This window comes from Lissotriton helveticus, chromosome 12 (assembly GCF_964261635.1).
Source record: "Lissotriton helveticus chromosome 12, aLisHel1.1, whole genome shotgun sequence".
Taxonomy (NCBI): domain Eukaryota; kingdom Metazoa; phylum Chordata; class Amphibia; order Caudata; family Salamandridae; genus Lissotriton; species Lissotriton helveticus.
The window spans coordinates 818,114,737-818,128,623 of record NC_136073.1 but is presented as its reverse complement, the minus strand read 5'-3'; the positions used below and the strand labels follow the sequence as shown (position 1 = coordinate 818,128,623).

At 54.2% G+C, this 13,887-nt stretch overlaps 1 protein-coding gene across 4 annotated transcripts in view; it reads right to left on the bottom strand.

Moving 5' to 3' along the window:
• The window catches only part of SHC1 (SHC adaptor protein 1), a 135,747-nt gene that overhangs the window by 68,417 nt on the left and 53,443 nt on the right, over positions 1-13,887 (bottom strand). For 3 of the 4 annotated variants that reach the window (XM_078671073.1, XM_078671071.1, XM_078671072.1), the window contains one exon: positions 2,777-2,938. In XM_078671073.1, coding sequence (XP_078527199.1) covers positions 2,777-2,935 — 159 coding nt within the window. In that variant the 5' untranslated portion in view covers positions 2,936-2,938. Of the gene's footprint in view, positions 1-2,776; positions 3,350-13,887 lie in introns of those variants that run through there. The other variant, XM_078671070.1, reaches the window with a different exon arrangement.

The window sequence follows — 13,887 nt, the reverse complement described above, 5'->3', positions numbered from 1 at the left end:
GGCCTGGGATAGAGATACAGTGCTGACACAGAAGGAAGAGTGGCCTGGGATAGAGATACAGTACTGGCACAGAAAGAAGAGTGGCCTGGGATAGAGATACAGTACTGACACAGAAGGAAGAGTGGCCCTGGGATAGAGATACAGTACTGGCACAGAAGGAAGAGTGGCCTGGGATAGAGATACAGTACTGGCACAGAAGGAAGAGTGGCGTCCCTGGGATAGAGATACAGTACTGGCACAGAAGGAAGAGTGGCCTGGGATTGAGATACAGTACTGACACAGAAGGAAGAGTGGCCTGTGATAGAGATACAGTACTGACACAGAAGGAAGAGTGGCCTGGGATAGAGATACAGTACTGACACAGAAGGAAGAGTGGCCTGGGATAGAGATACAGTACTGACACAGAAAGAAGAGTGGCCTGGGATAGAGATACAGTACTGACACAGAAGGAAAAGTGGCCTGGGATAGAGATACAGTACTGACACAGAAGGAAGAGTGGCCTGTGATAGAGATACAGTACTGACACAGAAGGAAGAGTGGCCTGGGATAGAGATACAGTACTGGCACAGAAGGAAGAGTGGCCTGGGATAGAGATACAGTACTGACACAGAAGGAAGAGTGGCGTCCCTGGGATAGAGATACAGTACTGACACAGAAGGAAGAGTGGCCTGGGATAGAGATACAGTACTGGCACAGAAGGAAGAGTGGCCTGGGATATAGATACAGTACTGGCACAGAAGGAAGAGTGGCCCTGGGATAGAGATACAGTACTGGCACAGAAGGAAGAGTGGCCATGGGATAGAGATACAGTACTGGCACAGAAGGAAGAGTGGCCTGGGATAGAGATACAGTACTGGCACAGAAGGAAGAGTGGCCTGGGATAGAGATACAGTACTGGCACAGAAGGAAGAGTGGCCTGGGATAGAGATACAGTACTGGCACAGAAGGAAGAGTGGCCATGGGATAGAGATACAGTACTGGCACAGAAGGAAGAGTACCCATGGGATATTGTTCGGGCTCTGTGAGAAGAGTTGCCCTAGAACTGGAATAAGAACTGACAGAGAAAGAAGAGTGGCCCAAAGACAGAGATACAGTACTGACACAGAAGAACAAGTGGCCCTGGGACAGCGACAGTACGGACATGGGCAATACCTGGCAATGCTGTAGGCAGGACTGGGGTACTCAGATGAACGGTCTGTGCCACCCCATGGGCAATAGCTAGAGATGCTGAAGGTCAGGAATGGGGCACCAAAAATAACGGCCCGTGCCCTCCCCCGTGGGCATTACCTGGAGATACTTTATGCCTGGATTGGGGTACTGAGATGAACTGTCTGTGCCCGCCACCCAAGGGCAATATCTGGAGATGTTGAAGGCCAGGACTAGGGTACTGCGGAAATGCCTGTGCCCTCCCAATTCGTGGGAAATATCTGGAGACACTGTAGGCCAGGACTGGGGTACTGAGATGAACTATCTGTGCCCCTCCCATGTGCAATACCAGGAGATGCTGAAGGCCAGGACTGGGGTACTGAGATGCGATATCTGTGGACACCTGTGGGCAATACCTGGATATGCTGCAAGCCAGGATTGGGGGCAGGCCCTCTTTGTGCTGCTTGAACACCTAATGATGTTGCAGGTCCCACTGGATTTACACTGATAGAGTTGGCCAGTGCCCCTGCGACAGAGCAGAAGATGCGGAAGTTAAAAACAGAGGTACAGTGATCGGAAAGTGTTTTGGAAGGAATGATGCCTGTCTGTATCAAGGCACACTCGGCGAGCTGTAGGAGAGCCCAAGTACTGGAAGAGTGAGGAGTGCTGGGGTCAATGACGGGTGCTGTGACCCATGAGGGTTGCTGTGACAGAGCTAAGGACAAGGTTCCTTAAGCCAACCTTTGCATAACAGCAGACAAGGCTGTAGGCCAGAGATGAGGTGCATAAGCAGAACTTTGTACAACACCAGGCAAGGCTGCAAGTCAAAAACGAAGAGCAAAAAGCAGAGCCATTTAGGAATCCAAAAACTGTAACAGTGGGGGCTGATCGATAAAGAATTGAGGTGCATCACGAAAGCAATGTCTGCGCCTCCTTACTCTGACTCCATGGTGTGCAGGAGATACGTATCGAACCTGTTGTAGGGCAGCGATGAAGGAGTTAGAGGCATTAAAAACTGCAGGTCTTATCTGCAGTGAGGATCAGGACTGCTGACTGCCTGGACTGTGGCCCTCTGGTGAAGCTAAGAGTCAATCTCAGCACTGACTACAAAAGGGGTCCTAGCTGTGAGGACAGAGGTGCACTGGCTGAGCTACCATTTGTAAAAGAAGAGTCTCACAGTGTGCTCTGCAGGAGTAAAGGCGACTGGCACAGGTGTGAGTGGGATGATAGAGGAGGGATGCTGTACGCTGGGATGGAGGTGTAAGGTTAGAGCTGTGTGTGGTTCCAGGAAGTGGAGCAGCAGGTGCTGATGGGAGGCAACATGGAGGAGCAATGGCAGAACTTTTAGAGTCTTAGTAGAGGTGGCACTACTAGAAGAGAACCAGCCGCTTTATGCCCCAGCATTGGCAGAGAATGCTCATGTTAGGGTGTACTGTGAGGTGCATTGGCCGAGCAGTGCCAGCGGCCCGTGGCAGAACACCAGAATGTACTGGGGGGTCAGTAGCCTGGGTGCGGATACCTACAGAGCGGGAAGCACTGGACTACATCTCAAAAATTCAAGTGTTGACATGAGGAGGCCCAGAACACACATGGCGTGCAGAGACAGACGTATAAAAAGAGGTGTACTCACCCGGACCAGGTAGGAGACTCCAGGCCCCATCACTTGTTCGTCTGGGTGCAGCCACCCCCGGGTGGGCTTGTTCACGAAGCTGCCGTGTCGGGTCCACTCATCGCCGCCTAGCTGGCCTCCTTCCACTCGGCTCTTCCTCCCACAGCTCAGCTTGTTCATATCCTGTGAGAAGACAGTGATAGTCCTGGCTAAGTCTGGGCTGGAGTCTAGTGCCGGTGCAGGCCCACCGGGCGAGCCCGTGTCCCCTGGGCTCACAGAGTCCTTCCCACCCGCCGAAAAGCCCTTCAAGTTCAGTAAGTTGGCCGGGTTAGACAGTTTGATGTTGCCCATCTTGGGAAAGAAGGAGCAGAGGGTGGTGGGGCTGTCCTCAGACTCCGAGAGCTCACCAATGGGCAACATGGGGGTCAGAGAAGACGACGAGACCGAGCTGGGTAAGGACTGGGGGCCCATAAGCTCGGACGCAGACGGGGATACAGCCCCCACCATCAACACATCCTCCACCGAGCTGACCGACTCGTTGCGCAAGTGGTTGTACTTGCTTTTCTGCAGGAGATCCATGGCAGGGCCGGCCTGGGCCCGGTTTGGTAACGGGCAACGGTGCAAATGGCTATTGGAAGGCGGTTCTCTCATAGTCTGGGCTGACACGTTGGCAAGGCCTAGGTGGCAAGGCCCGGCGGGACCTCCCAGTTCATGGACAACCACCTAAGAACATCAGTCAACAAGCATGGAGGACGTGTGGACAATGAAAGTCAACTAGGGTTGCCCCAAAACCCAAATCCCAGCACAGGCACTCAATATCCAGGGTGACAAGCAATGGTGGCCAACTAGAAACCCTGGAGAACAACAGCTAGACTCAATTTCAACATCCAAATGGCAAATGAGTTGGTGCAAGAAGTCTGGAGTGGACCCAAGGAGACATCTGGTCAAAGAGTTTGAAAGTGGTAAAAAACAAATTACACAATCCGGCACAGAAAAAGGCTTGACCTCCTACGGTACAATCACAGCAACTCACGAAAATAAATCAGACTGTCGAGGGAGCTTCCTGTTGCAATGGCAGGCTTTCCATCTGCCGGATAGGTAATCAATAGCCACGCAGTCAGGGCTGAGCGGCTGGAGGCACTCTCATCCCACGTCAGCCCGCCCAACGTGAAAGTAGGCCATTCACCACCCTTGCAGTGTGGCCCGCCATTGAATCCTTCCCACGGGGCTGCCTGGAGGCTCTCCAACCCCTCTTTGCAACTAACAGGACTGTCTTCCCAGCCCCCGACTCACCGACCCCTCTGTCCTCCCACCACTCACCGGCCCCCTATGCCCAGCGCACAACTCACTGACAGACCCCTCTTTCCAGCTGCTTCACCGACCCTTCTACCCAGCTTCTCACTGACCCCTCTTCCCAGCTAGTAACTCACCGACCCCCTTCTGCCCTGCCCAGGACTCACCGACCCCCTTCTGCCTTGCCCACGACTCACTGATTGCCCTTTGCCCGGCCCACGAATGACCTACCCCCTGCCAACTCAACTGCCCTCTGCCCGGCCCACGAATGACCTACCCCCCTGCCAACTCAACAACCCTCCTACACTACCTGATAATCCCAACCTTTTTTGCCCAGAACACCACTCACCAGCCCTTCGACCCAACTCACTAATTCGTGAACTTTGAGAGTGTGCTCACAGCTCCCCAACTATTCTCTTGACCCACTGCTAACCAACCCCGCTAATCTCAGTTCCCGTCAGCCCACTGCTCGGTGGGGCAGGCCAACTAGTTGACTTGCTACTCCCTACCCATTCTGCCCAGCTAACTGTTATCACCCCAACCCACCCCACCTATTTCTCCTCCTCTCCCTCCAACCAGTCTGCTACCTCCTATCACCAGCCAGCAAGTGAGGGGTAACTGGGAGGGAAAAAGTGGGGCACAATATGGCGGCAGACCCCAGTGGGATTCCCTTCCACCAGAAATACCCAACTCTGCCCGGTCTCTAAGTGCCACCCTTGAGCAATATGGTAAAGCAGTGGCACAGTCGACCCAACATACCAGTGAGGACGATGGCCGAGGTCAAAGCACAGTGGGGGTTGGTTGACCTCCAATAAACTGAGCCCCCAAGCGGAGGTCATTCACCGAGGGACAGCTCGCTACGAAACTGGGCCACTCTCGCCACCCCCACGCAGCTCTCGAAGAGGCTCACGGATGGAGGAATTAATATTTAATAATAAAAAGAGCAAGAAACTGCTCCGAGCAGAGCCCACCTCCCAGACAACCAAGCTTGATGGGCACACACCCAGCCCTCCGGCTCAGAGGAGGCCCAGGGCAGAGGCAATGCCCCCAAAATAGAATGCAGAAGTGATGCCCGCCCCTCCACCCTTCGCCTGTTCCTCGAAGTCAGGGCAGACCCTCCCTGAAGGCCTTCCCCTTTCGCCTCGATTCCTTCCTCAATGTGAGGGCGGAAGCAAAACACTGGAAAGATGTTCTTTTCACTGACGCAGACCTCAGGCCGTCGCTATTTCTGCCACCCAGAGAAGGCGAGCTCCCGGCAGTGTTCTAGACAGTGCCACACCGTGTGATCCCCGGCACTGCCCGGTAGCCATCAATTATATTCCCATGTGTCAAACCAGATCCCCGTCAAAACAGGATGCGTTCAGCGGAGCTTCCTGGCAGTGCCAGGGAAAGATTAGGAAGGACAACAAAAGGGCTCGACAGCCCTGCGCTTTAACAGATGCTCTCGACTGTGCCCAGGAAGCCACCAAGCGCTACTCCCGCTGGTGGCACAAACTGCCCTGCTAGTGCCCGGGGCTCACAGGGGACGGTGCCATCCGTGCCAGGCAAAGGTCTTCGAGTGCTCCAAAGTATCCCCGTGCCACGGGGGCCGGAGCCCCCTCGCCTCTGCTTTGCTCCTGGCAGCGCCTGGTCCTGACTTTGCAGCGCTTAAGGCCGTGACCCTGCAGGCGCCGGATAGTGCCTAGAGTGCTCCAGCAGTCCTCTGGGAGCTCCTTGCTGCCCACGAGTGCCCGGCCCTCTCCAGGCTGCGTTCCTGTCTGTCCTTCAGCCGTGCAGGGGTCCGGGGTGGGGTGCTGGGATCCCTGGTAAGGCCCGGTGACTTCACAGCGGTGCCCGGGCAGTGGCCGGGTCTATGCCCCCAGTAGTGCTTCGGTTTGTGCCCGGTGCCCTGGGGCCATGCGGTTCTCGAGTGCCCCAGGAGCTATTTATTCATCTGGGTTCTCCAGTGCGCTCCTGGTGCCCGGGGCTGCCCGCCGTGCCCCCTGCCTTCCCTGCGCTCGCTGTCCTCGCACAGTGATCCCAGGCGGTGCCCTCTGCCAGCCCCGCTCCTGGTGCAGGCGGTGCCCTCTGCCAGCCCCGCTCCTGTCACCGAGGGGAGGGAGGCGTGTGCTCGCTGTGTGTGGGGAGTGCCCACCCCTGGCTGCCTCGCCCCGACCAGGACCCACGGTCACTCCTGCAGAAATGACCCAGCGGCGGCCGGTGCCCGCGCCGTGCCCTCTGCACACGCGGGCGGATCTGGCGCAGACTTGTACCCAGAGGGGTTCAGCTTCCCGCGGCGATGCTGGGCGCCTCGAAGCCCCTCTGCAGGCGGCAGCGCCTCCCTCTCGCACCCCCAGCGGGCCGCTCTCTGGGCAGCGCCCGCAGGTTTTATGAATGGGCAGGTGCGCCGGGGCCGGCTTGGCACGGCTCCTCCTGACGCTTATTCATGGACCACAGGCTCCCAGTGACTGCTGCATCCTGGAAGCGGCGCCGGCCAATCAGGAGCGCCTGCTGACTCACACGCCGTGCGGCGAGGAAGGGCGGCTGCGCCAGCATCTCCGAGAGCAGCAGATCCCACAGGACCCGGCGCACGTGAGCGCAGCATCTCCAGGAGCGAGAGCATCTCTGAATGGAGCTCTCCCCAGGAGCAAGAAGAGCATGCAAGGGCAGGAGCAAGAGCATCTGAGAGAGCAGCATCTCCAGGAGCAAGAGCATCTCTGAATGGAGCTCTCCCCAGGAGCAAGAAGAGCATGCAAGGGCAGGAGCAAAAGCATCTCTGAATGGAGCTCTCCCCAGGAGCAAGAAGAGCATGCAAGGGCAGGAGCAAGAGCATCCGAGAGCAGCATCTCCAGGAGCAAGAGCATCTCTGAATGGAGCTCTCCCCAGGAGCAAGAAGAGCATGCAAGGGCAGGAGCAAGAGCATCTGAGAGAGCAGCATCTCCAGGAGCAAGAGCATCTCTGAATGGAGCTCTCCCCAGGAGCAAGAAGAGCATGCAAGGGCAGGAGCAAAAGCATCTCTGAATGGAGCTCTCCCCAGGAGCAAGAAGAGCATGCAAGGGCAGGAGCAAGAGCATCCGAGAGCAGCATCTCCAGGAGCAAGAGCATCTCTGAATGGAGCTCTCCCCAGGAGCAAGAAGAGCATGCAAGGGCAGGAGCAAAAGCATCTCTGAATGGAGCTCTCCCCAGGAGCAAGAAGAGCATGCAAGGGCAGGAGCAAAAGCATCTCTGAATGGAGCTCTCCCCAGGAGCATCTGAGAGCAGCATCTCCAGGAGCAAGAGCATCTCTGAATGGAGCTCTCCCCAGGAGCAAGAAGAGCATGCAAGGGCAGGAGCAAGAGCATCTGAGAGAGCAGCATCTCCAGGAGCAAGAGCATCTCTGAATGGAGCTCTCCCCAGGAGCAAGAAGAGCATGCAAGGGCAGGAGCAAAAGCATCTCTGAATGGAGCTCTCCCCAGGAGCAAGAAGAGCATGCAAGGGCAGGAGCAAGAGCATCCGAGAGCAGCATCTCCAGGAGCAAGAGCATCTCTGAATGGAGCTCTCCCCAGGAGCAAGAAGAGCATGCAAGGGCAGGAGCAAAAGCATCTCTGAATGGAGCTCTCCCCAGGAGCAAGAAGAGCATGCAAGGGCAGGAGCAAAAGCATCTCTGAATGGAGCTCTCCCCAGGAGCATCTGAGAGCAGCATCTCCAGGAGCGAGAGCATCTCTGAATGGAGCTCTCCCCAGGAGCAGGAGCATCTGAGAGCAGCATCTCCAGGAGCAAGAGCATCTCAGAGAGCAGCATCTCCAGGAGCAAGAGCATCTCAGAGAGCAGCATCTCCAGGAGCATGTGCTCAGAGAGCAGCATCTCCAGGAGCATGAGCATCCGAGAGAGCAGCATCTCCAGGAGCATGAGCATCAGAGAGCAGCATCTCCAGGAGCATGAGCATCCGAGAGAGCAGCATCTCCAGGAGCATCTGAGAGAGCAGCATCTCCAGGAGCATGAGCATCTCAGAGAGCAGCATCTCCAGGAGCATCAGAGAGCAGCATCTCCAGGAGCATCTGAGAGCAGCATCTCCAGGAGCAAGAGCATCTCTGAATGGAGCTCTCCCCAGGAGCAGGAGCATCTGAGAGCAGCATCTCCAGGAGCAAGAGCATCTCAGAGAGCAGCATCTCCAAGAGCATCAGAGAGCAGCATCTCCAGGAGCAAGAGCATCTGAGAGAGCAGCATCTCCAGGAGCATCAGAGAGCAGCATCTCCAGGAGCAAGAGCATCTCAGAGAGCAGCATCTCCAGGAGCATCAGAGAGCAGCATCTCTGAATGGAGCTCTCCCCAGGAGCATCTGAGAGCAGCATCTCCAGGAGCAAGAGCATCTCTGAATGGAGCTCTCCCCAGGAGCATCTGAGAGCAGCATCTCCAGGAGCGAGAGCATCTCTGAATGGAGCTCTCCCCAGGAGCAGGAGCATCTGAGAGCAGCATCTCCAGGAGCATGAGCATCTGAGAGCAGCATCTCCAGGAGCAAGAGCATCTCAGAGAGCAGCATCTCCAGGAGCATGAGCATCAGAGAGCAGCATCTCCAGGAGAAAGAGCATCTCTGAATGGAGCTCTCCCCAGGAGCATCAGAGAGCAGCATCTCCAGGAGCAAGAGCATCTCTGAATGGAGCTCTCCCCAGGAGCATCTGAGAGCAGCATCTCCAGGAGCAAGAGCATCTCTGAATGGAGCTCTCCCCAGGAGCAGGAGCATCTGAGAGCAGCATCTCCATGAGCAAGAGCATCTCAGAGAGCAGCATCTCCAGGAGTAAGAGCATCTCTGAATGGAGCTCTCCCCAGGAGCATCTGAGAGCAGCATCTCCAGGAGCAAGAGCATCTCAGAGAGCAGCATCTCCAGGAGCAAGAGCATCTCTGAATGGAGCTCTCCCCAGGAGCAAGAAGAGGATCTGAGAGCAGGATCTCTCCAGGAGCAAGAGCATCTGAGAGCAGGATCTCTCCAGGAGAAGAGCATCTCTGAATGGAGCTCTCCCCAGGAGCAAGAAGAGCACATGAGACCTGGATCTACCCAGGAGCATCAGCATCTCTGACTGGAGCTCTCCTTAGAAGCATCGGAGAGCAGCATCTCCAGGAGTAAGAGCATCTCTGACTGGAGCTCTCCCCAGGAGCATCTGAGAGCAGCATCTCCAGGAGCAAGAGCATCTCTGAATGGAGCTCTCCCCAGGAGCATCAGAGAGCAGCATCTCCAGGAGCAAGAGCATCTCTGAATGGAGCTCTCCCCAGGAGCATCTGAGAGCAGCATCTCCAGGAGCAAGAGCATCTCTGAATGGAGCTCTCCCCAGGAGCAGGAGCATCGAGAGCAGAATCTCTCAAGGAGCATGAGCATCTGAGAGCAGGATTTCTCCAGGAGCAGGAGCGCTTCAGAGAGCGGGATCTCTCCAGGACCAAGAGCATCTGTGAGCAGGATCTCTTCAGGAGCAAGAGCATCTGCGAGAGCACCATCTCGAGGAGCAAGAGCAGCATCTCCAGGAGCATGAGCATCTGAGAGAGCAGCATCTCCAGGAGCATGAGCATGAGCATCTGAGAGAGCAGCATCTCCAGGAGCATGAGCAGCATCTCCAGGAGCATGAGCATCTGAGAGAGCAGCATCTCCAGGAGCATAAGCATCCAAAAGAGCAGCATCTCAAAGAGGAAGAGGATCTAAAGGAGCAAGAGCATCTCTGACTGGAGCATCTCCAGGAGCATGAGCATCGAGAGCAGGATCACTCCAGGAGCATCCAAGAGCAGGATCTCTCCAGGAGCAGGAGAACCTGAGAGCTTGATCTCTCCAGGAGCAAGAGCGCTTCAAAGAGGAGGATCTCTCCAGGAGCAAGAGCATCTGTGAGCAGGATCTCTCCAGGTGCAAGAGCATCTCCAGGAGCAAGATCATCTGAAAGAGCAGCATCTCGAGGAGCAAGTGCATCTGAGAGAGCAGCATCTCGAGGAGCAAGAGCATCTGAGAGAGCAGCATCTTCCAGGAGCATCTGTGAGCAGGATCTCTCCAGGAGCAAGAGCATCTGAGAGAGCAGCATCTCCAGGAGCATGAGCATCTGAGAGAGCAGCATCTCCAGGAGCATGAGGATCTGAGAGAGCAGCATCTCCAGGAGCATGAGGATCTGAGAGAGCAGCATCTCCAGGACCATAAGCATCCGAGAGAGCAGCATCTCAAAGAGCAAGAGGATCTAAAGGAGCAAGAGCATCTCTGACAGGAGCAAGAGCATCTGAGAGAGCAGCAGCTCCAGGAGAAAGAGCATCTCCGACTGGAGCATCTCCAGGAGCAAGAGCATCTCTGACTGGAGCATCTCCAGGAGCATGAGCATCGAGAGCAGGATCACTCCAGGAGCATCCAAGAGCAGGATCTCTCCAGGAGCAGGAGAACTTGAGAGCTTGATCTCTCCAGGAGCAAGAGCGCTTCAAAGAGGAGGATCTCTCCAGGAGCAAGAGCATCTGTGAGCAGGATCTCTCCAGGTGCAAGAGCATCTCCAGGAGCAAGAGCATCTGAAAGAGCAGCATCCCGAGGAGCAAGAGCATCTGAGAGAGCAGCATCTTCCAGGAGCATCTGAGAGCAGGATCTCTCCAGGTGCATGAGCATCTCTGACTGTATCTCTCCAGAAGCATAAGCATCCGTGAGCAGGATCTCTCTATGAGAAGAGCATTTCTGACTGAAGCTCTCCTCAAGAGCAGGAGCATTTCTCAAGGAGAAAGAGCATCTGTGAGCAGGAAATCTCCAGGAGCAAGAGCATCTCTGACTGGATCTCTCCAGCTAACAATATGTATGCCAGGACTGATAATTTTTTGAACAATGCAAATTGATTGATCCTTATGAATAAAACAAACATCTGCTTAAACATTTGCAACATTTAATGATACAACTCAATTTTTTCTTATTTCAATTTTTTGAAGAAAAATAATTACTGTGTGAGAAAACACCATATACAATAATTTCTATAAACAAATATGTACACAATATATACAAAACATTTATATTTTAGACCACTTGCACCACATTCAGACCTCTTTCAAACAACACACACATCCAACACAATTGTCCCTAGGGGCACCAAAGATAAAAATGGAGCAAATCAAAGTGAAACAAAAATCACAATTCAATAATAAAGGTTAATTGTAAAGCGTAGTTTGTAATGTTTTTTTTAATTTTAAAACGACCAATCGACTTAGATAAACAGTGATGGCTTCTTAGTTCAGGTGGCCTGGGACTAGGTCGACGCGTTTCGAACCCTCAAACTGGTGGGGTTCTCATCAGGACCATAACGACTCTTAAGTCTTCAACAACCAATCCACAGCGTGGTGAAACTGTCTTTGCAGAAACCGGTCCCCGGAAGCTTGTTTCCTTCCCAGTGTAAGAATTGGCTTTTGTAGTCTGGTCTGCCCTGTTCCCATGATGCACTGGGCCAGGGACAGACTAATTTGCATACAGCCAGGTTCTGAAACTGGGATGGTGCAATGAGCTAAAAAACGGTGTTGGATCTAGCCCTGATCTCTTGACTGGGTGAGAGTACTCTGCTTAATTCAGAGACTCTGTCCATCACCACCCCTTGTTGTAAATAATTTTGTCCACCCTAAGCGTGGAAGGGTATACTCAGATGTGAGTCCCTTGCTCATTGCACCATCAGGATTCAAGCAAGCCGGGCCGAAGACGCCTGAAATGGCAGAAACCGGTCCCCGGAAGCTTGTTTCCTTCCCAGTGTAAGAATTGGCTTTTGTAGTCTGGTCTGCCCTGTTCCCATGATGCACTGGGCCAGGGACAGACTAATTTGCATACAGCCAGGTTCTGAAACTGGGATGGGACAATGAGCTAAAAAACGGTGTTGGATCTAGCCCTGATCTCTTGACTGGGTGAGAGTACTCTGCTTAATTCAGAGACTCTGTCCATCACCACCCCTTGTTGTAAATAATTTTGTCCACCCTAAGCGTGGAAGGGTATACTCAGATGTGAGTCCCTTGCTCATTGCACCATCAGGATTCAAGCAAGCCGGGCCGAAGACGCCTGAAATGGCAGAAACCGGTCCCCGGAAGCTTGTTTCCTTCCCAGTGTAAGAATTGGCTTTTGTAGTCTGGTCTGCCCTGTTCCCATGATGCACTGGGCCAGGGACAGACTAATTTGCATACAGCCAGGTTCTGAAACTGGGATGGGACAATGAGCTAAAAAACGGTGTTGGATCTAGCCCTGATCTCTTGACTGGGTGAGAGTACTCTGCTTAATTCAGAGACTCTGTCCATCACAACCCCTTGTTGTAAATAATTTTGTCCACCCTAAGCGTGGAAGGGTATACTCAGATGTGAGTCCCTTGCTCATTGCACCATCAGGATTCAAGCAAGCCGGGCCGAAGACGCCTGAAATGGCAGAAACCGGTCCCCGGAAGCTTGTTTCCTTCCCAGTGTAAGAATTGGCTTTTGTAGTCTGGTCTGCCCTGTTCCCATGATGCACTGGGCCAGGGACAGACTAATTTGCATACAGCCAGGTTCTGAAACTGGGATGGTGCAATGAGCTAAAAAACGGTGTTGGATCTAGCCCTGATCTCTTGACTGGGTGAGAGTACTCTGCTTAATTCAGAGACTCTGTCCATCACCACCCCTTGTTGTAAATAATTTTGTCCACCCTAAGCGTGGAAGGGTATACTCAGATGTGAGTCCCTTGCTCATTGCACCATCAGGATTCAAGCAAGCCGGGCCGAAGACGCCTGAAATGGCAGAAACCGGTCCCCGGAAGCTTGTTTCCTTCCCAGTGTAAGAATTGGCTTTTGTAGTCTGGTCTGCCCTGTTCCCATGATGCACTGGGCCAGGGACAGACTAATTTGCATACAGCCAGGTTCTGAAACTGGGATGGTGCAATGAGCTAAAAAACGGTGTTGGATCTAGCCCTGATCTCTTGACTGGGTGAGAGTACTCTGCTTAATTCAGAGACTCTGTCCATCACCACCCCTTGTTGTAAATAATTTTGTCCACCCTAAGCGTGGAAGGGTATACTCAGATGTGAGTCCCTTGCTCATTGCACCATCAGGATTCAAGCAAGCCGGGCCGAAGACGCCTGAAATGGCAGAAACCGGTCCCCGGAAGCTTGTTTCCTTCCCAGTGTAAGAATTGGCTTTTGTAGTCTGGTCTGCCCTGTTCCCATGATGCACTGGGCCAGGGACAGACTAATTTGCATACAGCCAGGTTCTGAAACTGGGATGGTGCAATGAGCTAAAAAACGGTGTTGGATCTAGCCCTGATCTCTTGACTGGGTGAGAGTACTCTGCTTAATTCAGAGACTCTGTCCATCACCACCCCTTGTTGTAAATAATTACAGTTCGAGTGGGAGGGCGTCTCCGGGGAGTTACGAATAGCGGTCTGCACCGACATGCCCGTGGACTGCCTACTGGGTAACGACCTGGAGAGCTCCCCGTGGAAGCAGGTAGAGCGAAAAACCCACCTAGAGATGGTGGGCCTGCCCGAGCCACTTTTACTGGCCCGGCATGCGCTCCGATGTGGAGGCCCACTGTAAGTCCTGCCCCACGTGTCAGGCCAGCGGGAAGAGCGGAGGGAGGCGCAAGGCCCCGCTCCAACCCTTCCCCGTGGTCAGTACCCCCTTTGAACGGGTGGGAATAGATATCGTGGGGCCTCTAGATCCCCGGACCTCCTTAGGCCACCGGTTTATCCTCGTCCTGGTGGACCATGCCACCCGATACCGCGAGGCCATTCCCCTCCGAATGGTGACGACCCCCATAGTGGGGCGGGCCCTCATGGGGATCTTCTCCCGAGTGGGATTCCGGTGAGAGGTGGTGAGCGATCGAGGGACGAACTTCATCTCCAAGTACATGAAGTCCCTCTGGCAGCAGTGCGGGGGGACGTACAAGT